Below are 24,102 nucleotides of genomic sequence, written 5' to 3'. Positions count from 1 at the left end.
TACGACATTCTATCCCCCCCTTCATACTCATGACGCCAACCACTTCCTTCTCCATGAACGGCTGCACCCTCCGCCCCCCATACACACACGCCACGCGCCCTACCCCAGCCCCCCCAACCCCCCGCCCGCTCCCCCCTCCCCCCCCCCCACCATCTTGGCCTCCGCCTGCACCATGGCCGGCTCCAGCGCCGCCACGTGTCGCACCAGCGGCCGCACCGCCTCCACGAAGTAGCCGTAGTTCTCAGCCCTGTAGGGGGGGGGTAGTGGGTCCGGGGTTGCAAGGATTGGTACAGAGAAGTGTAGCGAAGTAGACAGGGGGTGGGGGTTCGGGGTGGGGATTAGGAGGGGCATGGAGGAGGAGGAGGGGAGGCGTGTGTGTGTGCCTGTGTATGTGTATGTGTTTGTGTGTGTGCGCTGGAACCAAAGACAAGGGCAGGAGCCGGCAGTGAAGCATGTGTTGCGCGTGTGTGTGTGGCCCAGCACGTGCGGGCGTTGTGGGGTGGCAGGGCCGCGGCTCGGCCACCCAAACCCCCTCCCCCCCCCAGCCCTGACCCTTCACCCGCCCTCCCCGGCCCTCCCCGGCCCTCCCCGGCCCTCCGTGCTGTCCCTCCCTCCCCCTCCCCCTACCCCTCCCCTCTACCTGCGCCCCGCCCGTTAGCTTGATGTGGTGTAGTTTGGGCTGGCACTCACAACCCTCTCCCTGCCTCCCGATCCCACCTGAGCCGGTCTCCGTGTTTGGTGTCGCTAGCCGCCACCCGCTCCAGTGCGCCGAACATCAGACCCACCAGACCGCTGTACACAGAGTCCACCTCGGGCCGGGCCTGGAGGTGGGGAGGTGGGGATGGGGGGGTGGGAGGTGGGGGGGGTGGGAGGTGGGGGTTGCATCATGATTAGTTCAGGAAGTGGTAGACGGTACGCAGGGGCGTGGGGTGGGTGTTAGGGGTTGCAAGGCTCAAGAGGAGATCGAAGGGGGTTCCATTCATCATGGTGAGTTAAACACATGGGGGTTGGGGTTACAAATAATGCACATCATCGCCCGCTTCTCTCTCCTTCTCCCCTTCTCTCCCCTTCCCCCCTCCGCTTCCCCCCCTGTGCTTTCAGAAGACTAAGACACACATGCCAGCCCCGCCCGAGCCGCCAGCCGCACCTGCCAGCTGGCCGCCTGCTGCACCAGCTCCCGCCGCTGCCTCGCCTCCTCATCTTCCTCCTCCTCCTCGTCCTCTCCCTCACCACCGCCGCCGCCTGCCGCCCTTCCATTGCCATTGCCGCTGCCGCCGCCGTCACCGCCGCCCCTGCCGCCTCTCCCAGTGCTGCTGCCGCTGCCGCCGGCTCCGCCGCGCCGCCGCCTGCCGTCTGCTACTGCCGCCGAGGTGGCGGGGTCTGCTACTGCCGCGCCGCCTGAGAGCTGCTCTATGAGGGCGTCAGGGGTCTCCGACAGCATCACCTGCCGGAGGCGTGTGTGTGGTGGGTGCGTGAAGGTGTGTGGAAGGGCAACGACACGCGCGTGTTGTGTGTGTGTGTGTGTGTTTGTGCACATACAGCCCGGTCCTTCCAGGGACTACGTTTTCAGGCACCGCACACTCGGGCCCCTCACCCCGGCAACCGCAACCGCAACCGCCCGCCAACCCCGTGAGCCCCTCCTGTCTTCCGTGGACGGCCAGCCCCTCCCCTCGCGGCCCCTGGCATTTCCAATGCTACCCCTCCATGATGCAAGCCCGCTCCCCCTTTCCCCTGCCCGGTTGTATCCGGTTCCCAATGTTTCAAACCTTGCCATCCCCGGATCCCCCTCCCCCTTCCCCTCCTGTCCCCCCCGCCAGCGGCCCCCCCACCTCTATGTGGTGTGCCATGAGTGCGAACTGGGAGATGAAGTTGACCACGTGGTGCGACTTGACGCCTGGAGGGCAGGGGTTGTAAATACCAGCCCAAACTCAACCAAAACCAACGAAAACGAGCGGAGCAGGGGTTGAGGGTGTGAGTGAGGGTGTGAGGAGGGATGGGATTGTAGACACCAGCCCAAACTACATCGAACCCAATGCGAAAGAGCGAGGGGTGGGAGGCGTGGGAGGGGGCGAGAGGAGGAGGGGGAGTAAGAGGGAGAGGCCGAGGAGCGGACTGGCAGGCAGCGGCGGCGCGTGTATGGGGCAATTCGATGTACGGTACTTGACTTGAAGTTCCCGGACTATGCCGATGAGTGCACTGTGCTTGTGTGCCTACCGGTATGGCACACGCATTCCCTCCCCGCCCGCCAGCGTCGTGCTCCCTATTCCCCTCCCCTTCCCCCACCCCTTCCCCCACTTCTCTGTACCAATCCTTGCAACCCCCTCCCCCCTCCCCTTCCCGGCTCTCTTACTCGGCATGGTGAGATACCCCCACCCCCCAAAACACCCACACCCACACCCTCACACACACCACCTCCGCACACCCACACGCCACGTCCGCTCCCCTCCCCACTCACTTCCCGCGCCCGCCAGCCTTGCGCCGTACGCCTCCACCGCCGCCCGCTGCGCCTCCACCCACTTGGCCAGGTTGGCTCCCAGTCGGGCGTGGCAGTGCGCCAGCAGCAGCTGCAGCGGAGCCGCCACGGGGCCGCGGGGGGCGAGGGCGGCGATGCAGCGCGAGGCCAGGGCCATCATGGGCAGGCACAGGACCTGGAGGGGCAGGCGTGCGCGTGTGTGTGTGTGTGTGGGGGGGGTTTGCAAGGATGGTTGGAAAAGCGGTACAGGATGCACTGAAGACTGCAGACGAAGTCGTTACCACACGGGGGTGAGCGGGTCTGTTGGGTTGGGTGTTTCGGTTTCGTGTGGGGCGGGGGGAGCCGCAGCGGGAGCGGGACACACACACACACACACACAAAAAAGTTACACACCTGGTGGGACTTGGCGGTCAGGTCCACAGGTTTCGTGTGGGGCGGGGGGAGCCGCAGCGGGAGCGGGACACACACACACACACACACACACACACACACACACAAGTTACACACCTGGTGGGACTTGGCGGTCAGGTCCACAAGCACCTGCGCGTGCATACACACACAGGCGTAACATACAGGTGTATTGTTTTCCTGGTGCGAACACAAGTACATGAGTGACAAAGGGGCATGCGCATGAGTGTTGGAAATGCCAGGCTGGAAAAACCACCATCACGAGGGCCGTCATGCCTGCACTTGCGCATGCCCCTGAACCTCCACGTGTGGCCGCTGTCAGTCCAGCTGCAGCAAGTGTGTTGGCAAAGCCAGCTTTGAGAAACCCCCGCGCCCGCCTGCAGCCCATCCAACCCGAGCCAGCCCTAACCCTAACCCAAACCCGCCAAGGCGCCAGCCCCCCAAACCCACCCGACCCAAGCCCGCCCATGCCTTTCTGCTTACGACGGGATTGATTTGTTGGGCTCGGGCATGTACCCCACCACACATACATACACACACACACACACAAACCCCCTAACCCGCCAAGGTAAAACACAACCTCCAACGCACCCGACCTAAGGCCCCCACACACCCACCTACACCCCACCCACCATGAAATCTGCGTCGCAGCCCGACAGCAACGCATCCACCACCTGTCGCCCCGTGCGGCTCAGAGGCCGCTCCGGACCGCCGCCGCCGCCGCCGCCCTCCCCGCCGCCGCCGCCTGCCGCCGCCGCCGCCGTCAGCGCCGCGGCGGCCGCCGCCTCCTCCGCACGAGCGCGGCTGCGGCTGCGGCCGCCGCCGCTGCGACCCGACTTGCCGCGGCGCCGCCGGCCGCCGCCGCCGCTGGCGTCTGGGTCTTCGTCCGGGTCGGGCGGCGGTGGGAGCAGCGCGTCTGGCGGAATGAGGTCTGCCCATGTGCGTGGGTGGGTGGGTGGGTATGGGTGCGTGCGTGAGCGGGCAGAGTGGGCGGGTGGGTGCGCGGGCAGACAGGTGGAAGGACGGGTGGGGGCGGGCGGTTGACAAGCACACGGGTGGGGGCGCGCGCCGCTGCCGGTGATGGCATATGAACGGAGTGCGCCCGGCACTCTTGAGTGACACGCACCCATACCCACACCACCATTCACACTCCCACCGCCAGCACAGCCACACCCTGTGACCCCTCCCTCCCTCCCCTCCCACCTCCCCTCCCCTCCCCTCCCCTCCCCTCCCCTCCCCTCCCTCACCCCTCATGTCGCCCCGGTGCAGCAGCAGCACCGCCGCCGCGCTCTCCGCCTCCGCCAACAGGTGAGGCAGGTAGCCCTCCAGGAGGCCCTTGGGGGGGAGGGGGAGGGGGGGAAATGGGGGTTGCAAGGATGTTTGGAAAAGCGGTACAGGATGGAGGGGGGGTAGCCGTTCATGGAGCAAGTAAATCACAGGCTTAAAGCTGAATGTAGCACACACTGCCCGCCCGTGTCCATCCTCCATACTGGGAGGTCGTCTGCCCTCTACTCCCCCGCAATCTCCCCCCCTCCCACACACACACACACACCTGCCAGGCCTCGTGCAGGGGGATGGCCATGTTGAAGGGGTCGTACGTGCCACCGCCCGTGCTGCGTGCGTGCGTGTGTTTGGGAGGAGGGAGGCGGGAGGGCTGAATGAGGCGGGGGTCAATATGCACGAGCCCAAAGTGTAAATGGGCGGGATTGCGGTTCATTAGGGATTTCGACAAAGTTCAGTTCCTTCACACCCTAACCCGCACCAATACCTCCACGCCCTGGAGGAAACAACCTTCACCCCCCTCCTTTGGGGTAATGGCTTTACCCTACCCTGCCCCCCACCCCGCTCCGCCAGTTTAGCTTATTTTGGTTTGATTTAGGCTGGTATTTACAACCCTCCCCTCCCCTCCCCTGCCCCCCTCCCCTCCCCTCCCCCAATCTCCCTTCTCACCGCGACACGATGCTCCTGAAGGTGGATCGGCTCTGCCGCGAGGCGCTGGACAGCGGGCCCCCCGCGAAGGCGCCCAGACCCAGGTGGTCGCTGGGCGCCAGACTGCGCACGTCGTCGTGCTCGCCCGCGTCCTCACTGCTGCCCACCTGGAGGGGGGGGGGGAGGGGGGAGGAGGGTGAATGGTTCAGGGGGTGTGGAGGGAGGGGGGGTTTACATTCCTGGGAAATTAAAGTAAGGCGTGGAGTTGCAGCCAGGCACAGTGGTACAGCAGGCGCGTCGGTATCGATGTCCGTGAAGCCCAGCGGCCAGCTCCAGCGCGTTTCGAGGGTGTGTGTGTGTGTATGTGTGTGTGAGCGTATGACGTATGAGTGTGTGTATATGACCTCGAACGCACAAACGAGACAGACAGGGAGGAGTGGTGTGCGTGTGTGAGGGGCAGGGCCAGCCCTCCCCGGAAGCGTTGCCAACAGCCCCCCCTCCCTCCGCCCCCCTCGCCCCCCACCCCAGCTCCCCGGTGTCCCTCACAACTCACCACGGACGTGCCCACCACGCTGCCCGCCGGCCCGCGACCGCTGCCCATCACACTGCCCGCCCCCGCGCCTCCTGCGCCCGCCGCGCCGCCGCCCCCTCCTAGGCGGTTGGAGCTGCTGGTGAGGCCGTAGTCGATGGGGTTGGCCTGAGGGGGGCGGGGGGTGGGGGGGAGAGGGCGAGAGGGGGGAAGAGGGCGAGAGGGGGGTTGAGAGGAGAGAGGGGGGTTGAGGGCGAGAGGGGAGTCAGTCACAAGTTTGAAGGGGGAGTTACATGCATGATTACGGGAGGCAAGGAGGCTGGGAGGAAGGCAGAGGGGGCGTCAACGGCTGGGAATGGCGTAAGCACTCCCTCTCCCACCCCTAAACACACACGCCCGCACGCCCGCCCCCACCCCCAAACACACGCACGCCTCCCCCCAAACACACGCACCTGCATGTCCAGGCTGGCGGCCTTGCGCAGCTCTGCCACACTGATGCGCAGCTCCTTGCTGTTGTGGGGGGTTGGGGGGTTGGGGTGGGGTTGGGGGGTTGGGGTGGGGTGGGGGGGGGGGTTGCAAAGATGGTACAGCGAAGTGTAGCGAAGTAGACAGCAGGCGTAGGGGCGCGCGCACCGAGGACCGGGGGGTTGGAGTGGATGGGCGGGGAGGGGGAGTGTGCGAGTGTGAGATGGGTTACATTCATGAATATGGTAAATACGAGGTGGAGTTGTGGCCAGGCAGTGCGGTGCAGCAGGGGTGGGGAAGCAGGGTGGGCACGGGGGGCCGAAGCCAGGCACGTGGCTCATGCGTGGCGTGTGTCACGCCGCCAAGCAGACCCCCGCTGGCACGAACGACCACAGCCGTGCTGTTGCGCAAGAGCGCATCGCCACATACGTGTTACACGCGTGTGTACCCGAAACAACCCGCGCGTCTCTTACCCCCTTGATCTGTTCCCCCCGTCTTTTCATGGACGGCTAGCCCCCTCTTTCCCTCCCTCTTTCCCTCCCTCTTTCCCTCCCTCCCTCCCTCCCCCCTCCAGCTCTCACCGCAGCAGCATGTTGAGCGGCTGGCAGTACGACACAGCCAGCCGCGTCATAGAGCTGCCGCCGCCGCCGCCGCCCCGCTCCAGCGCCGCCACGCAGCGGACCAGCTCCGCATGCCGCCACAGCGCCGTGCGCAGGCGGTCGTGGGGCGGCGGAACCAGCTTGGCCGCCTCTGTGGGGTTCCGTGTGTATGTACGTTTGTGTGTGCGTGTGTGTGTGTGTGTGTGTGTGTGTGCGTGCGTGTGGGTATATGTGTGTCTGTCTAATCCCTGTCCACTCATCCCACTCCGCCCCCCTGCCGCAGTTGGCCGAATCGCTTCGCTGCAACTCGTGCAAGACCTGCCGCACTGCAAGCGCAGCTGCTGGCAGCGCCTGAAACCCGTATAAACTTACAGCGTCAGAGCCCCCATCTCCATCCCCCCAAGCGAGGTGCTCTCGGCCCAAGACTCCACTGGCCCGAGGCACACCCCCACTATCCTACGAGCTGGCGCCCACGTTGTGTTCCTGCTGAGTACCGGACGTTGGCACGTCATGCCGTGATTGACAATTGTTTACTCCGCCCTCCAAATACGGCTACCCCCCCCCTCCGTGCCCCCCATCCCAACTCGTCCCCATTTCCCCCTCCCCCTCCCCCGCACTCACTGTCGGTCCCGGCCGCCAGTGCACCCAGCACCTCCTCCACCCCCGCCGCATACAGCGCCCGCAGGTGGGCCAGGGCGGCGGCTGTGAAGCGGCCCGCCAGCGAGGTCAGAGACTCGCGGGCCTCCTGAAAGGGTTTCAGGGTGGGAGTTTGGGGGTTGGCGGCAGGGGGCATCTGTAAATACCAGCCCAAACTCAACCAAACCAAGCTAACTAGCGAGTAGCGGAGCATAGGCCAGGGGGGGGTCCGCGCACACGACTACCGTAGTAAGCAGACGGCGTGTGGGCCGGGCCCGCTATTGCGGCATGACCCCTGCTTCCTTCTCGCTGCCCCCAATCAAGCCAACTCCCCCATCACCCTTTCCCTTCCGTGAAAGCGCTCCCTTCCCCCCACACAGGGCGCCCCGCCCCCCTCCCCCACCTGCGCCACCCTCATCTGCAGCAGGTAGGGGCTGAGTCCGCGGCCCTGCCCCCCGCCCGGGTCCAGCCGCCGCAGCGCCGCCGCCAGCGACCAGGCGGCGCGACACACGGCGGCCAGGCGGCCGTCGGGGCCGCGGTCGGACCTGGGGGGAGGGGAAAAGTACGTAATTAGTTACCGAAGCCGTCGACGGCGGATACTCTTGGGGAACAGGGGTGGGGGGGTTACGTTCATGATTAGTCAAGGCATGACGATGTTGGAAGAACGTTGCAGCAGATCAGGGGGACACAATGCCCCAAAAAACACCTTCACCCTCACCCTTGCTGGGAATGGTGACGTCCCAGACCCACCCGGACCCCACCCAGGCCCCCCCCCCACACACACACACCCGCACCGCCACCCCCACCATTTTCCAGGCCCCACAAACCCCCGCCGCCTCACCTGGCGGATGCTGCTGCTGCGGCTATGGCGGCGAAGGGCGGCGCCTCCAGCAGTGCGGCGGTGTCGGGCGGCAGGGCCAGGTCAGACAGCAGCTCCTAGGCGGGGGGCGAGGGGGAGGGAGGGGGGGGGGAGAGGACTGGTACAGAGCAAGTGTAGCGAAGTAGACAGCGGGGGGGGCGCGGGGAAAGGGGGCGAGGTTGGGAAGGCCGTGGGAACAGGGTACGCGTGCCGACGGGGGCGGGGGGTTGAGGCAGTGCAAGCCTGGGGCGGCGGGTGCTGGGTGGCAGGGCGGCCCCTCTCCGCCTCTGCCTCCCCTTATCGGGTATGGTGGTGGACACATTGCTTTCCACCGCCGACCACAGCTGCAGGCCCCTGCAGCCCCCCTTGTGCTCTCCTAACAGACACACGCACACGACACAGACACACACACACACACAGGCACACGGACACTGGGCGGGCTTTCGTTTCGTTTTTTAACACACAGGCACACACAAACTGGGGCACACACGCCCCTACCTGGAGGCTGTGCAGCAGTTTGGTGTTGTTGCGCGCCGACAGCTCCAGCCTGTGTGGGTGGGGGAGGCGTGTGTGCGTGTGTGTTTGTTGGGGGTGGCGGAGGGCGTGTGTGTGTGTGTGTGTGTGTGTGTGTGTGTTTGGGAGGTAAGTGTGCGGCTTGGCTAGTTTGGCTTGGTTTGGTTTGGTTTCGGTTGGGCTCGACATTACAACCCCTACCCCTGCCCACCCACCCACCCACCCACCTACCCAACCCCCTACCCACCCACCCAGACCCCCTCCTCCCCACCTGTTGTTGGAGGCCTCAATGGCGGCGATGTCCTCCCGCATGTGGCGCAGCTTGGTGTCAAACACCAGCAGCGTCTCGTCCAGGTCCTCTGGGGAGAGGAGAGGGAGGGCGGGGGAGGAGGAGTGGGAGTGGGGAGGGCGGGGAGGTGTGGGAGGGTGTGTGTGTATGTGTGCGTGTTTGTATGTGTGCGTGTTTGTATGTGTGCGTGTGCGTGTGTGTGTGCCACGTGCTTTGGATCCGTTGTGGGAAGATAATGAAGGGGCCCTGTGGCTGCCTGTGTAACCAACTGCCACCCCTACCGGCCCACACCAATCCCCGCCATTCCCCCGCCCCCTGCCTCCACCCCAACCCCACCACGGCCCCGCCACACACCCTGCTCTCGGCCTCTCACCCAGCATGCTCTGCGTCTTCTTGATGGCAAAGACCACCGCATCCGCCGCGGGCTTGGTGGACATGATGGTGTGCACGTTGGCGGCCTGTAAGGAGGGAGAGAGGGAGGGCGGGAGGGAGGGAGGGAGCAGAGTTGCCGGGGGAGGGGTAACATTCATGATTGATCAGGCAATGAAGTGAGGGGCGGGCGGGCAGCGGCGCGGAGAGGGAGGGTGATATGCCCGAGCCCAACGGATAGGGTTGGGCCACACGTGTGATTGGGGAGGGGCTGTTTGCTCAGTGGGAACGTCGTGCGGTATGAGTTCGGCAGTGCGGCCCGGTTAACACTGACTAGGCGCCACCCACACGATACAACATACCGTACACACACAGGACAAACACACACAAGCAAACACACGCACACACACGCACACACACACGCAAACACACGCACACACACGCACACACACACACACACACACACACACACACACACACACACAGCACAGCACAGCTCTCCTCACCTCCAGCGCCTCGTGTTCCGCCGCCAGCCGCGCCTCAAACTCCGCCACGTCGCCCACCTGCAGGGGGGCAGGAGGAAGAGGAGGGGCGGGATGAAGTCGCGTTTTGATTAAGGCGTGGAGGCTGCCGCCCCCTCCCCGCCACCCTCTGCCTCACCTCGGCCCAACCAACTGCTCCGCCCCCCCCCCACCCCAACATCCTCTCGCGCCGATCCAGTGGCATACCTTTGTTAAAGGCAGCAACCCCCATTCCCGCCTCATCTCCCCGCTTCACTTCTGATCTCCCCCCCTTCCCCCACGCTCATTACCCCCCCCCTCACTATTAATGTCTAGCGGAAAAGCGCCCGCCCCACTCTTCTGGGGTGCATTGCTTACTCCCGTAGTCCTCAGGGCATATGAGTGCTGACCGCTCCTCAACATTACCCCCCTCCTACCGTACTTGTGATTCAACAACTCCCTCCTCCTTGAACGACTACCCCTCCATTCCTCATCTCCCCCCACCCACCTCTCCCAAACCCCCCCTCCCCATATCGCTTGCAGCCAGCGCCTCTGCCTGCGCTCCGCTTGGTTTGGTATACTTTGGGCTGGTACTTACAACCCCATCCACCTCTCCCAGCCCCCCTCCCGCGCCCTATCCTGTCCCCATTGCTTTTAAGTTTTAACCTTGCAACCTCCTCCCCTCCCCTCCCCTCCCCTCCCCTCCCCCGCACCCTCCTACCCCCATTGCGAACATGTCCAACAACTCCTCCAGGTCCCGCTCCTCCTTGGCGCTGAGCAGCACCCGCGAGCCGCCGCCGCCCGGGCCGCCCGACCCCTCGCCGCCGCCGCCCTCGCCGCCTGCGGGCGCGAGCGGGAGCGGGAGCGCGCGTTGGGGAGTGAGGGCGGCGGTGTGGGTGCCGGCACGTGGGCGAACGGACGAGCGAGGCAAAGTATGAGGCCAGCACCGCGCGAGTGACACACGCACAGCAGCACACACCTTCACATACCCACAGCATACACACCCCCACACCCTCATACACACAACACCCACACCCACAGCCTCACCCGGCAGCAGCACCTCAGCCGCGAAGGGCCCCAGCAGCGGCAGCACCGCCGCCGCCTGGCCCAGCCACCAGCCCTGCACCTCGCCCGCATCCGCACCGCTCAGCGCAGGCAGCCGGTAGTTGTTCTGCCTGCGTGCAGGGGTGCATCGTGCGAGATGGTATGTGTTGCACAACCGAACGAGACCCACCCAAGCGCCGGCGCCACTTGCAAATCCCCAGTGTGACGGCCCCCTCCCACTGATCCCCCACCCCTGAACGGCTCCCCGCCCCCTCCTCCCCCCTGACCTCAGCAGCGCCAGCAGCAGCGCCAGCACCAGCATCAGCTCCTCTCCGCTGCGCAGCTTGAGCTGGTTCACCACCTCGCCGCGAGCATTGCTGTGTTGGGGGAGGCGGGGTGGACCGGGGCAGTCAGCGGAGGGCAGTGGAGGCGGCGACTGCGACAGCAGAGGGGAGCCTTCATCTCCTTGCGGCTAACGAAGAACAAACGTACTACACGCACGCACGCACCCCTGCACACACCCGGTCACACGCACACACCCTACATACACGCACGGTCATGCACGCCCCAAAACACACACCGACACGCACACACACCCTGACATACGCATGCGGTGCCCACCTGTAGGCGCCGGTGCCGCTGAAGTGTAGCTCCAGCAGGTGCGCGGGGTTGTGCTCGTACTTGGAGGCGGGGACCAGGATCTGGCCGTGGGAGGGGGGCCAGGAGGGAGGGAGGGAAGCACAGGGGGTGGGGCAGTGAGGGAGGAAGGGAGAGAGGACAGGGAGGGAGGGAGGGCAGGGTCGGCGGGTGTGTGGAGCATGTGCACATCATATGTGGGTCCCGACGCTGGGGAGGCAGGCAGGCAGTGGTGTGGCGTGGCGCGGCGGCGCGCAGTGCCGACGCGCGGCGTTATCCATAAGCACGGGTATGAGTACCCCTGGTAAGCAGCCTATTTTGAGACAGGGGGCGCCGCACCCTCGTTGACTGGGCACCGTCCTCGGCTACCCTTACCCGCTACCAACATTGACACACCTACCATATACACACCTACCATATGCACTGCCTCGAGCTCAACCCAGTTTCCCTGCCCCCCACACCCTTCCACCTGCCGCTGCACTGCCCAAGCGCGCCCGACTACATACGGTGATGTACAACGACTCGCTTATGCAGCTGCAGTTCTCCTTGCCGCGCGACTGTTTCCTTACGGGATTGGTTCAACGTTAACCCCCACACCCTGCCGCTGTCCCACCTCCGTCAGCGTCTTCAGAGGGTAGGACTTGGTGGCTGCGGCCGCGGCGGCGGCGGAGGCGGTGTGGGCATGGTGTGAGGCGCCAGAAGCGCCGCGGGAGGCGTCGGGCGGGTGCCGTATGTGCAGCGAGGGTTTGAAGCCGCGTGTGGTCTTGCTGCGCCGTACTGTCAGGCACAGCAGCCGCGGCTGGGGCGCCTCCTTAGCGAGGAATGTCTGCAAGGGCGGAGGGGAGGAAGAAGGGGCCCGAGGTAACGGTGCGCTGCGCGCTGCAGAGGGCAGTATGAAGGCAGGCCACGTGATAATTGCAAGCAGTTGTGCACCGACGGCGGAGACCACGGAGGTCCGTGCGAGGCTCCGGAAGGGGCGGTGCACGGCTGCGGCCGGCAGCTGTCACCTGCGCCTATTAGCCCTCGCACCTTGCCGCCGAGCGCCTTCAGCAGCTGCGTCCCCGTGGACTCCCCCTGCTGCTTGACCTTCAAGACATGAAACGCCGCGATGAGGATTTCATCCGTGCTCGCGAATAGCCCTTCCGCCTCGCGCTGAAGCCCAGCATCCACCAGTTTGGCCATATCGTTTGGCTTTGTACGGATTACTACATTAGTGTTTCATACATCTTCAATACATAGCAACTCGCGGATTGCATTCATAGCGCCTCGTCAACATCGCCTGCTCGGTGTTGGTCAAAGCTCGCGTCTTCGTCGCTTCATCTTGCTGTGACATATATTGTCCATCCTAGTATTACAGTTTATATACTAGATTTCCATACAGGCACCTATGTAATTACTGACGCAGTGACACCCTCCGCGCATTGTGTTTTGTGCCAGGTCGGCTGGCGCTTGGAGGCCGGACCCGATGGCAGGAACTTCCGTTCATAAGCAGAGCCGGACGATATTATCATAATGATGCGGAAGTGAAGCTCATTTGAAGGGCTAAGTACAGATGGTAAAGAGGTGAAGGCACCTGCACATGTGTCCAGTTCCCGCCGGTGGTGGCTCTCCTCCGTCTGGTGGCTCTCGACGAGTGCCCCGTTCAAGGAAATGCCTTGCCATACTGGCGCACGAGTAAGACGACGCAACACGGGTTACGATGCGGTTGCGTGGCAGTGGCGATGGAGGAGTGAGTGCGGCCATTCCGAGCGTTGCTGCTGCGACCCCACGTGAAGTGGCACCTTCGCAGAGCTTCAAGCTAAGAATTCTTGACAACACAGCTTGTGGCTGCAGTCAGCCCAGTTGTGAGCTCCTAAAGCGGGACTCACGCGCTCGCGTCAGCAGCATTCTCCAACTTTTTATCACAGGTAGGGCCAGCAACAGCGAGAGCTTCTTTCACAATGTTCGGTGCAGCTGCTCGCATCGCAGCTAGGCCAGCTGCTGCTGCAGCAGCTGCGGGTGTCGCGGCCAATGCAGCTCAGGGTTCCGCCCAGGCGCGCGCGCCCGCACAGGTGCGTGCTCAGGCCTGGTCGCATCGTCCTGATGTTTGATTGGGGAACTTGGATTATGGGCGTGGCAAGGTATCTTGCTGGCGCGTTGCGTTTGGGGTTTCGGGGCCCAACTGGCTTTGTGGGCGGGCTCGCAACAGCCGGCGTGACAAAAAGTTAGGGACCCAGCACATTCGCAGGACGACTCACGGCGTAGCGACTAGCGAGCGCGACGACTCTCGCCAACGGCCGATGCTCGCGCTTTCGTGTTGCCGCAGAGCGCCGGGCGCCAGGCGGTGCACGCGCCTGTCCATAACAACAAGCTGGTCGACCGTGATGTGGATTCCGGCTGGCTGGACGTGCAGCTGAAGGATGAGGCGAGTGCGCATCGATGCTGCACCTGGCCGCCTATCAATCCGTTTTCTGAGTCGGCGCTTCACCAGTGACGTAGTTGTCGCAGCTACGCAAACGCCTGCTGTGGAAATGCACCGCTGACACACCACGGTGTCCGCTGCCCCCCACCCCCGCACCCCCCGCTCGCACTCGCAGGTGGTTCTGTTCCAGCCCTTCAACACGCAGGAGCTGGACCAGGCCGCAGACACCGTGCTGGCGCTGTTTGGAGGGTAGGTGCTGATAGTTGGGGAGGCCGGCAGGTGTGAACGTGACAAGAGGCCTGGCAACGATCTGCGGTTGCACCAGCACTCCTGCCCTCCCTTGCTGCCCTCACCAAACCCCTGTCCCTCCCTCATCAACACAGCAGCGCCGGCCCCTCCACCTCCACCTCCGCCTCCACCTCCGCCGGCCCCATCGTGACGGAGCCCGAGGACGCTGACGGCCACCCGCAGCAGCACGGCAGCGGCCGCAGCAGCGACGACGGCGGCGCCGGCAGCGACCTCGCGGACGCCTACATCGAGGCGGCGGCGGCGGCCAACGCCCGCGCGGTGGCGGCGGGTCATCGGGCCCGGGAGCGGGAGCAGCTGGAGGGACTCATGGCCATCACCACACGACTGGTGAGGAGGGAGGAGGCGGGTGAGGGGGCGAGGGGGGTGAGGGGCGAGCGGCCTGAGGACGAGGAGGGCGGAGCCGCCGAATGGGGATGAAGGACTTGGCACGGGGCTGGCACATTGGCGGTGTTCCTGGGAGGGGTTGAGGCCCGAGGGAGGGACGCGGGTGGCCAGGTATCTCCCGCAACTCCCCACCGCCTCGTCTCCCACCCGTCCAACCTGCCTGACCGGTGCGCCCCCCCTCCCCCGGTGCCCTCCGCCTGCCCGCCTGCAGCTGCGGCGTCCGGGCATGCAGCGCGAGGTGGTGTTGTGCATGCTGGAGGACACCGAGGTGCGCGAGCTCATGATGCGCCAGTGCAGCGACCTGGTGAGTGGAGGGTAGAAGAGGGGAGGGGAGGGGAGGGGAGGGGAGGGGAGGGGAGGGGAGGGGAAGGGGAGGGGAGGGGAGGGGAGGGTAAGGGGAGGGGAGGGGAGGGGAGGGGAAGAAGGAGCGAGGGAAGGGAGAAGGGGGCAGTAACCGTCCATGCATGACAAGGAATGATCTATTTTGAGGACGGGAGGAGGGGCACGGAGGAGGGGGGAGCAACCGCGACCGCTTGGACCTCGGCATTACAGCGCGGCCGCGCTGATCGCTCCCTTACCCGCTCCCCCACGCCGCTCCCCCCTTGGAACGCCCAACCCCACCCCACCCACCTCCACCCCACTCCCCAGGACCGCTACCTGCTGGCCGCCGGCATCCACACGCCGCAGCTGCTGCCGCCCGCCGCCGCCGCCGCCGCCGAGGGCCTGACCTCCGCCTCCGCCTCCTCCACCTTCTCCACCACCTCCGCCGCCTCCGCCGCCTCCGCCACCGCCACCGCGGAGGCCTCCACGAACCAGTCACCGCCCCAGTCGCAGCAGGGCGGTGGCGTCGGCGGCCCTGGCGGGCTGGTTTCCAAGCTGGTGGGCGCTGTGGCGGGCGCCATTGAGCGGGCGGGCGACGCACTGGCCTGCTTGGGTGGCTGGGTACGCCGCCACCTGGCCGCCAGCCTGCCCTTCGTGGGCCCCGCCGACCACCAGCCGCAGGCCACCGCGGGGGCCTGGGGCGAGGCGCAGGAGGGCGTGGAGGAGGAGGGGGTTCAGGAGCAGGGGGGCGGCGGCAGGGCGCGCCGCGGCGGCGCGCAGCCCAAGCGCGGCGCAGACCTGGTGAGAGGGGGCGTGCGCGCGGGGCTGGGGTTTGGGGGGTTTCCGGGCCTGCGGGGTTGGGGATGCTGTGGTGGGGTTAGATCGAACAGCCGCTGTGATGCGTGGTGGGGTAAGGGGGGGTTAAAGGCAACGGGGGACTCCTGGCCCTGCATGTGCCAGCCCCGCATGCACTGCATGCACTGCATGTACTGCATGCCACCGCTTGCAAACGGCCCCTCGCACGCGCGAGTTCTGCCTGCTAGCGCATTTGCGTGCTCGCCTCATCAGCCCTCGATCTCCTCTCTCGTGCCTTCCCAAGCACACACGCCCCCACGCCGCCTCCCCTCGCTCCCACTCCCGCTCTCAGGTCCTGGGCGGCGTGATGGCGCTGGCGGTGGCGGTGTTCGCGGTGGCGGTCATCCGGCGGCCGCTGGTGCTGCGGCAGCTGAGCCGCAGCTTCCGCTAGGCAGGCGGAGGGGGGCAGCGGGCGCCTGGGGACACGGAGGGAGGGGACACGGCATGCACGGAGGGGACACGGGGTCGCGGGGGCGGCGCTCCGCGTGTACGCCCGAGCCCGACGATATGGCCCCAGGGTGCGTGTGCTGGAGCCGGCATGACTCTCTTAAGGTAGCCAAATGCCTCGTCATCTGATTAGTGACGCGCATGAATGGAGCCGCGCGAGGACAGCTGAATGCGGCGAGGCAGCTCAATGAAGCACTGGAGCTGGGGAGGCGCGCTGCGTGAGCGGGAGGCTGAGTGACGTGTCACGGCAGCTGGGGCAAAGGAGCTGCGTGTGTGCGTGGGAAAGGCGGAGGAGATGCGGCGGGCCTGGAGAAGGAGGCGTGGGCTGCTTTGTCAGCCCGCTTGGCTTATGGCGCGCGGCGCGTGCTGCTGAATTTTGCTGGTTAGATGTGTGCTGGACGCGTCCACACGCTGTATGCACCTGTACCCGATTTTTCTGTACAATAGAAAAAATAGGCCGCAGGGAAAATTCGGGCGGAGCGAGAAGTGCCGGATTTGCGGGGATGCCAAAGGCCCCCAACATAGAGGCGTGTGCTTAGTAGGCGCCCGCGTCAAGGTGGCTGGGTTGATAACGACCCGGGATCAGCCCTTTTCCTGCCATAAGGCAGCCACCTCCTTGTTCTGTACAATGTTGTAGCTTTTTGTGTAGTTTCATCCCGCGACCTCCGTATGCAAGCTTAAGACAGAAAGGCTTGGGCTCGAGGATTAAGCAACATGGGTGTGGGCTTCCGGTGTTTGTCCAAGGCACAAGCAGGGCTGTGTTGGGAGTGAGTTGAGCGCCTAGGCACTTGGCTGCATAGTACATGGCGATGGGCAAATAAGAATCAGGGTTTCAAGGCATAAACAAAGGCACATGGCGGGGAGACTGGCACGAAGCCGTGGCCGAGGTTAGGTTTTGTTTACGTAGGCTACGTGCGCAGGGCGGTGCCCGACGCAGAATGGTGCTGGCGTGAAATTTCCGCATGACTGACCGTTGAGTTGTGCCGCAGCGGCTATCAAGTTTAGGAAAGGTGTGGGTGAATGGCGTGTGGCTCAGCTCAATCCTGGCTTATTGGTTGGTGAGGAGGCAGCAGGCGGTGCGGGGGCGGGGGCGGGGGCCCAGTTGTTCGGGCTGGGTGGTGAACGGATGTGGACGTGTTGGAGACGGCTACAGCAGAAGAAGACGAGGCAGAGGCGGCAGCGGTGGCGGCGGCGGCAGACTGTAGGCAAGCGGGATGTTCAGCCAAGGTATGGGTGGCGCACGAATGAGGGCCAGGCTGGTCCGCTGGTGTAGACACGCCAATCCGTGCACGTCAGCATGTTCTGTGTAATTCAAGATGCAATCAGTCACGTCATCATGTAGCTGCGCCACACCCCTGCATGCCACAATACACGCACACACGCGGCCTGGTTTCCCACGGTGTTGCAGGCACTTGCGGATACCGTCGTCAAGCGAGCGTCGCAGCAGCGCGGGAGTGGCTAGAAGTGCAGCTGCAGGATGAGGTGGGCAGGGCATCGCAGCAGCGCGGGAGTGGCTGGAAGTGCAGCTGCAGGATGAGGTGGGCAGGGCACAGCGAGAGCGCGTGGAACGTACGTGCGGCTTTCGTCTACTCTTCCTCGGCCGTGATGCAATTTCCGACACTCCCGACCCCCTCCCCGCCCCTCGCACTCGCACTCGCAGGTGGTTCTGTTCCAGCTCTTCAACACGCAAGAGCTGGTCAGCTTGAGCAGGCCGCAGACACCGTGCTGGCGCTGTTTGGAGGGTGAGTGGGGGGCGGGCGGAGAGGGAGCGAGGGGCGGCAAGGGGGGGCCCGGGCCTGCCCAAGCATTTGGGAATGAAGTTCCACCCTGCACTTCCACCCTGCAGCCCCGGCCACACCGCCCCTGCCCGACCGGCTGTGAATCCCGTGTGGGGGATAGGTGCTGCTGATTCCGCAGGGCTGATAAATGACGTGATACTACAACTCTGTATGCCCCATGTCTGTATGCCCCATGTCTGTATGCCCCATGTCTGTATGCCCCACACCCTGATGATGGCACCCCTGCCTACCGCCCGGTGCCCTTTGCACGCACAGCACCGGTAGCCGTGCCGGGAGCGCCCACAGCAGTGCTGACGTCGGCGGCGGCGGTGGCAGCGGCGGCCGCAGCGACACAGCAGACAGTGATGACGCCCGAGCCAACGCCGTCATCGAGGCGGCAGTGGCGCCTCCGCCACCAGCCGCCGTTGCCACCATCCCCGCCGCTGGCCGCAATGCGTCAACAGCTGGTCTCATTGCGGAGCTGCTGCTCCCACTTGCCACATGCATGGTGCGAAAGAGCGACAGGCCGGCGCCGGCGATTTGTCCTTGTGCTACTGCTGCTGTGTTGGGCTTGAAGATGGCTGTGTACTGGGGCTGTGCTAGCTTTTGGTGCAGTTGCAAAGTAGCGTTCGCCTTCAGCGGCGCCTGGTGCCGCCAGTACGCCAGGTCCTCATGCAGGTTGTCCCTGGAAACAGTGTGCGTGCGCGTGCGCATTTACATGCGCGGCATGCTTCCGTGTGACGTGTGCGCGCAGAAAGGCAATCTGGCACCAGACTACCAGAGTTTACACCCCTGCATGGCTGCTACCTCAAGACTCCATCCAGCGGCCGGCTGGTGGACCAGGCCCACGCAGGCCCATGCCCCCTTGCCCATTGCCTTGACATACATGCAGGATGCATCGCAGCCTCGTGACCTCACTGCAACACCACATGGCACCCATGCACACATCCAGCTTGCCCCCATACCATATACAACCTTAACAACGCAACACAAGCAAACATGAAGTTGTAGAGCCGAGGCCAGTAAGCTACATACCTCCCGGCGGCTGCCTCGCGCTCAGTCTGCAGCCTTTCACATACTATTGTATAGCGGGCTTCTACTGAGCCGCTACACATCAATCACTCTGTCGCGTGATCTGACAACTATCTGATCTGACTTTTATACCGCGCCTGGCGATATAACACATACGTAGTTCAAACAAAGTAACAAAACACATGAAGTACCGTACATACCGGATCCCAAATTCCCAACCACAACGCAGCAACGGCCACACATAAGCACTTACATCGCTGCAACCGCAACGGAGGCCCGGTTGGGGGGGAGGCGTACTGTCAACAGGCGGCAGGGCCCGCCCCGCATGCGCCATGCACGCCATGCAGATACGGCGCCCACGTGATTCCACCCTAGCAACCGGCTGCTGCAGTTGCCCCGCCCCTACCCCGCACCCACGATGCATGCGGGCACCCAGCCTGAGACTGCCCACGGCTGCGGCCAGACTCAGCCACCCCAGCCGCTCCCCGCCCCACCCTGCCACCGCTGATACTGCCATCGCCGGCACGTGGGCCGCACGTCGCCTCAGCAACACGTCGCCATCCCGGACACCGCCGCGCCTGTCCCTCGCACGGCCTAATGTGCCACGCATGCCATTCCCACCACCCGTTGAGCGTCGCCGCGAAGCCATGGACAGCGGAGCGCCAGCGGGCAGGGGCGCTGCCCGGCAGGGCGCCAGCGGGGCCGGCACGATACCCAGCGGTGGGGGGGAGGGCACCAAGGCGGGTAGGGGGTAGGGAGCTCCCGCGGCCACAGCAGGTTCGTCTGCGGGGCCGAGGGAGGGGAAGAAGGCAGTACAGGTGACAAGAGGGGCGACCGTCCACACGGAGCTGCCGCCAGGAGGTCCGCTCCGAGTCTGCCGCCTCCCACCCTCCGCCTGCGCCTCCCTCACGACCCGCGGGTCCAGCATCCGCCCACTCCGCCGAATCCGCCCACTCCGCCGCCTCCCCCCTCCAAAACCCTTCCATTGCCCGAACCTCCCCACCCACGGAAGCATCCTCACCTGGCCTGCAGCCACCTGGGGCCGGGGGGCCATCAGGGCCAGGGCCAGCACCAGCATCTGGGGGCCGGCGCCGCCAGCGCCGCCGCTGCCGCCTCCCGCTGCGCCTGAGCCCGCCCCCGCTCCTCAGCAGCTTGCAACTGTGCCTGATGCTGCTCGTCAGCAGCTTGCAACTGTGCCTGATGCTGCTCGTGGAGGGCGCGCAACTCTGCCTGATGCTGCGCCCAGTTGAGCTGCTCCCTCAACTGGCCCAGGTACGCCTCCGTGGCAATGCGGAACCTCGCCCAGTCGTCCACCCACTTCTTCTGAGGGCTGCGGCCGACGTCCGGCGCTGACGACGCCGAAGAGCCTGGCTCCGACGCCGGCCCCACGGCTCCCGGCGCCGGCGGCTCGTCGGGCGGCCGCAGAGCAGGCGGCCGGGCGTAGGGCTCCACGCCCATTGCCGCATTCTTCTGTGGCCGTCTTGTGAAAGTCAGCGACCCAGCGGTACGCGAAGCTCGAGCCTGAGGTGGCGCTCGAGCTGGGCAGGCTGGCTCTAGACATTGTTCTGCGTCTAGGACGAGCTCGTCGCCACGAGTAAAGCACTGAACCGGAAAGGGTGCAAGCATTGCGCTCGTCGACGGGCTCTAATCGCGGCATTTTCAGGGCCCGGCTTGTTGATGCCTTGGACTATTTGCAGCCCAGTCACTGTGGAGTCACTTAACTCTTGCAATGCTGGAACACTTTGTAGGCTATATTTCCCAATTATAAAGCTTTTAATGGAGACCGCGAGGACCAGGAACGAGGCCACCGGGGAGACGACCCTAAATCCTACCTTCGAGTATGGCGGCAAAATTAGTTTCTACGTAAATATCTTACTGAGCTTTATATGATAGGCTTAAAACAACCAGCTGCGCAGCAATGCGGCGCGCCCCAGCAGCTTTGGACTCTGCCTAGGGCCTAGGGCCTAGGGGGGCCCCGGCCGGAACGAGGCCATGTGATGTGGCACGCGGCAGATGCATGGCAGATGGCTGGCGCTATGCTGCTGGCTGGCGGTGCCAGCCTGCTTCTGCACCCGCCCCACCAGCTCCCTCGTGGCGCCTCGGAACCTGACCTCACATGCCACCCGCGTTTGTTCCTGCAGGATGAGAAGCAGGGCCGGGGGCAATCGGTGCTGGATGCGGCGATTGTGGAGCCGTGGCAGGGCAGCAGCTCGGTAGGCGGGGTGAAGTAAGCAAGGGGTGCGCTTGCTTGACTACGCCGTGTGAGCAAGCATGAAGTAAGCCTGATGAATGTATTGGCAAAACAGCAGGCACACTATGCTTAGCTCTGTTTAATGCACTGTAGTCACCGCCTGTCTGCTGCAATGGATATGGCACGCCGTGCGCCTCCCCTGGCCCGCACTGTTTGCCCAAGAACCCGCCGGCTAGCGGGGTGTGCCGCTTGCCAACCACACCTACTTTAAGTGAGTCAAGTGCCCGGCGTGGATGCCTTGAACCTTTGCGCCCCGGAGAGTGGAGGTGTAGTGATGAGACTGCAAATGCCGTTCCAGCAGCTGGTGCCGTTCCAGGAGCGAGCCGGTAGCCTGCATGTGGAACAAGAGAGGGGGCTGGTCCGTTTGTTTCTTCTGCATGGCATGCCCGCTCCATTCTTCTTGGAGTCGTTGCCGCCCATTTCCCGTTCACCTGGAGGCATGACTACCAGCTTCCGACTCAACATGGTGAAGCACCAGCCCCGCATGCCACCTCCCGGTTGGTTGCTATCTTCAGGACCTCAGAACGCGTCATGTAGCGTTGCGTGCTGTGGTACTGAGGTGTTGCGGAACTGTTACCAACTGTTGGTTACTGCCAGCTTTGGTACATACGGACAGCCCACACAAGCAGCGTCACTCACCACCCAACAACCAACCCGCCGCGTACTAGTACGCACATCCCAACTTGTGTGGATACTGTTGCATGCACACAGGTGTTCCACACCAACTCGCTGGTGCTGTACCAGAACCAGCCCTTCCTGGCCCACTTCACACGATGCACGCATGCGCATACAAAATCCTACAGGGTGGTGCAAAGCTACTGGTAGTGGTGCATCGTGTGCCGATGGTGGTGGCGGTGGTGGTGGAGATGGAGGAGCGGGGGGCGGTGGAGGAGCGGGGGGCGTGTGGCAGTGGCGCACAGATGCGGTGGGTGTGGTGACCCACCCAGCGGCTGGCCGATTCAAACGAGCGGGTGGATGGTGTGGCCGGGCGGGCGGGCGCGCGGGAGGGCCTATGCCGGCAGCTGTACGTCGCAACCCCTGGCCTCCGGGGTCGGGTCTAAGGCTTCTCAGTAGTACTCGACGTTCAGGTCTGCCGCCCCCCCCCGTTTGATGTGGTACACACACACACGCACACACACGCACACGCACACACACGCACACGCACACACACACACACACACACACACATGCTTCCACCTTTTGCCTATAGGTGAGCTCGACTACGACCAGCGGGCGGGAATCCGGGAATTAGGCGTGCTGGGTAAACGTTGTTTAGCGCGCCCAGGGTGCGGAGCATGGACGCATACAGGTGCATCGCGGGGTCAGGCCGAATGGTCGCCCGTGGGGTTCCAGGCTTATCGCGGGTAAGTATGACTACCTGGGTCACGACAGTCACGCAACGCTCGGTAAAATGGTGGGTATCGGTAAGTAACTCCGTCGCGTCGTTGGGCGGGCTTTCGTTTCGTTTTTTAACACACACACACACACACACACCTCTACACACATACAGGTCCTGGGCGGCGTGGCGGTGGTGGCGGCGTTGGTGGTGGTGATGGCCCTGGCACTCATCCGCCTGCCGGCGCTCATCACTCGCGCTGCCGCCCCCGCGGCCACGACTGCTGTCGTCGCCGCCAGCGTGGCGAAGACTAAGAAGGCCAAAGAAGGCACGTGCCGCCAGTGGTAGATTTCCTAGAGACGCGCTGACAGGTGCGTGCCACTGCGGCCCACCCTCGGCCGTGGTGCTGACTGGCCGTTTGAAGGGGCGGTGGCGGCGAGTGGGGTGGCGACGTTCGTAGGGGCGACGGGCGCAAAACATGAGCCACTGAGCCGCGGGCATTTGCCATTTGCCATCTGGTTGTTTGGCCATGTCTGCGGCTTTCCACGAGGGGCTGCGAGGGATAGGGCAGCCCTGTACCGCGGGGCGAGCTACGCAACGGCATTGCTTTGTAGGAGTAACAGAAGTGATGGCAAGATGCGGAACGAGTGCCAAATGATGGCCGGCGCAGGCAGTTACTGATAAAGGCTGGAGTTGATACGGTAGTACACAACAACGAACCCGCGGCGGAGCTTATCCAAAAGCGGCCCATGTAACGGCAGACCTGCCGGGGTCCGAGTCAGTGTGCATCTGTGCCGTAATATGTGGCAGCCCCTCACCGGCTTCAGATTGACATTGCTTGCTCATGATTTAAGGTGAGGGGAATGACGGCAGCGGGGTTGTTGAGGCGGAGGGTGCCGAGTAGCGGGGAGGGCTGAGTAGCGGGGAGGGCGAGGGTAGAGGAGGGGTGGCCATCGTGTGCCAATGGATCTATGCCGAAATCCATGGCGCTTCACCAATCCAAATACAAGTAATGAACGCATTCTATTTCAGGCGTAAAACTTATCAGGGGCTCACATGCTCGATTTCCTCAAACCTGCCAGGACAGCTTCGTTCGATTGTGACCTCAGGGCAGGCCCAACAGCGAATGATGCATCATGCATGTGCACGAAACGTGTTTGAATTATTATAGATTGATAAATGACACAGCGACCTGAGGAGGCAGACGAGCGATTCTGCCGCGGGAATGACAGCGTTCCGCGTGCTCAACGTTGCGGAGAAGCCGAGCGTTGCGAAAGAGGTTTCTCGCATCCTTAGCGAGGGCCAGGCGCGCTCAACTCGTGGGGCGTGAGTTTGGGCTCTGGGAAGCTCGCCCAAGGCTTCCCTCATGGCCTGCCCATAGGCCCCCATCCGCTGTGTTTCCCTGATTTACCACTCACACTTTTCGCAGGGCTCGCTTTAACCCTATCTGGGAGTTCAACTACAATGTGGAGGGGCGGCAGGTGTGTGTGGGGTGGGTGGGTGGGTGGGTGGGTGGGTGGGGGTTGCGGCGTGCAGGGCGGAGGGGTGCCAAACGCCGGCAGCAGGCGGCGCGCCCGGTCAGCAGCAGACACCCAATCTCCAGGGATGGACGCCCCGCGGCCTCGCGCCGTGTTGCTGGTGGCTTTACAGTTGACACGCACGCATGCACGCACAGCTTCGTGCACCAGGACCCTCCCTCCATCCTCTCTCTCCACTGAACCCTCCCCGTGCTCATCGGC

General features: G+C 64.4%; 4 protein-coding genes across 6 annotated transcripts in view; 2 read left to right on the top strand and 2 right to left on the bottom strand.

Annotated features, from left to right (window-relative positions):
* The window catches only part of CHLRE_09g392000v5 (uncharacterized protein), a 15,632-nt gene extending 3,045 nt beyond the window's left edge, over positions 1-12,587 (bottom strand). The window contains exons 1-26 of one of the 2 annotated variants that reach the window (XM_043065616.1): positions 12,279-12,587; positions 11,863-12,075; positions 11,235-11,314; positions 10,901-10,990; positions 10,617-10,744; positions 10,291-10,409; positions 9,576-9,632; positions 9,074-9,158; positions 8,683-8,770; positions 8,397-8,445; positions 7,881-7,975; positions 7,443-7,584; positions 7,025-7,148; positions 6,386-6,554; positions 5,792-5,849; positions 5,364-5,507; positions 4,832-4,977; positions 4,434-4,494; positions 4,129-4,216; positions 3,514-3,812; positions 2,981-3,013; positions 2,456-2,648; positions 1,830-1,894; positions 1,148-1,444; positions 718-821; positions 104-247 (exon numbers count right to left, since the gene is read on the bottom strand). In XM_043065616.1, the coding sequence (XP_042920977.1) occupies positions 104-247; positions 718-821; positions 1,148-1,444; positions 1,830-1,894; positions 2,456-2,648; positions 2,981-3,013; positions 3,514-3,812; positions 4,129-4,216; positions 4,434-4,494; positions 4,832-4,977; positions 5,364-5,507; positions 5,792-5,849; positions 6,386-6,554; positions 7,025-7,148; positions 7,443-7,584; positions 7,881-7,975; positions 8,397-8,445; positions 8,683-8,770; positions 9,074-9,158; positions 9,576-9,632; positions 10,291-10,409; positions 10,617-10,744; positions 10,901-10,990; positions 11,235-11,314; positions 11,863-12,075; positions 12,279-12,431 (3,224 nt within the window). In that variant the 5' untranslated portion in view covers positions 12,432-12,587. The remainder of the gene's footprint in view (positions 1-103; positions 248-717; positions 822-1,147; positions 1,445-1,829; positions 1,895-2,455; positions 2,649-2,980; positions 3,014-3,513; positions 3,813-4,128; positions 4,217-4,433; positions 4,495-4,831; positions 4,978-5,363; positions 5,508-5,791; positions 5,850-6,385; positions 6,555-7,024; positions 7,149-7,442; positions 7,585-7,880; positions 7,976-8,396; positions 8,446-8,682; positions 8,771-9,073; positions 9,159-9,575; positions 9,633-10,290; positions 10,410-10,616; positions 10,745-10,900; positions 10,991-11,234; positions 11,315-11,862; positions 12,076-12,278) is intronic. The other variant, XM_043065617.1, reaches the window with a different exon arrangement.
* Positions 12,588-12,767: 180 nt separating this feature from the next.
* CHLRE_09g392050v5 (uncharacterized protein) lies at positions 12,768-17,288 on the top strand. 2 transcript variants are annotated; one of them, XM_043065619.1, is made up of 7 exons: positions 12,768-13,300; positions 13,555-13,653; positions 13,826-13,899; positions 14,037-14,286; positions 14,555-14,647; positions 14,992-15,465; positions 15,812-17,288. In XM_043065619.1, exons 1-7 carry the CDS (start codon positions 13,190-13,192, stop codon positions 15,908-15,910), a joined length of 1,200 nt encoding a protein of 399 aa, XP_042920975.1. In that variant the 5' UTR covers positions 12,768-13,189; the 3' UTR covers positions 15,911-17,288. The 2 variants fall into 2 exon arrangements, with proteins under 2 accessions (XP_042920975.1, XP_042920974.1); XM_043065618.1 differs by having other exon boundaries at positions 14,034-14,286.
* A 1,158-nt stretch (positions 17,289-18,446) lies between these two features.
* CHLRE_09g392106v5 (uncharacterized protein) lies at positions 18,447-20,587 on the bottom strand. Its single transcript, XM_043065623.1, has 3 exons — positions 19,941-20,587; positions 19,798-19,854; positions 18,447-19,559 (listed from the first exon to the last, which is right to left on the bottom strand). Exons 1-3 carry the CDS (start codon positions 20,232-20,234, stop codon positions 19,371-19,373), a joined length of 540 nt encoding a protein of 179 aa, XP_042920973.1. The 5' UTR covers positions 20,235-20,587; the 3' UTR covers positions 18,447-19,370.
* Positions 20,588-20,687: 100 nt separating this feature from the next.
* Positions 20,688-23,723, top strand: CHLRE_09g392105v5 (uncharacterized protein). The gene has a single exon (XM_043065622.1). The coding sequence runs from the start codon at positions 20,774-20,776 to the stop codon at positions 21,005-21,007; it is 234 nt and encodes a 77-aa protein (XP_042920972.1). The 5' UTR covers positions 20,688-20,773; the 3' UTR covers positions 21,008-23,723.
* The last annotated feature ends 379 nt before the right edge of the window (positions 23,724-24,102 follow it).

This window comes from Chlamydomonas reinhardtii, chromosome 9 (assembly GCF_000002595.2).
Source record: "Chlamydomonas reinhardtii strain CC-503 cw92 mt+ chromosome 9, whole genome shotgun sequence".
Taxonomy (NCBI): Eukaryota; Viridiplantae; Chlorophyta; class Chlorophyceae; order Chlamydomonadales; family Chlamydomonadaceae; genus Chlamydomonas; species Chlamydomonas reinhardtii.
Note: the sequence above shows the minus strand (reverse complement) of the source record. Positions and strands in the feature narration are given on the sequence as shown.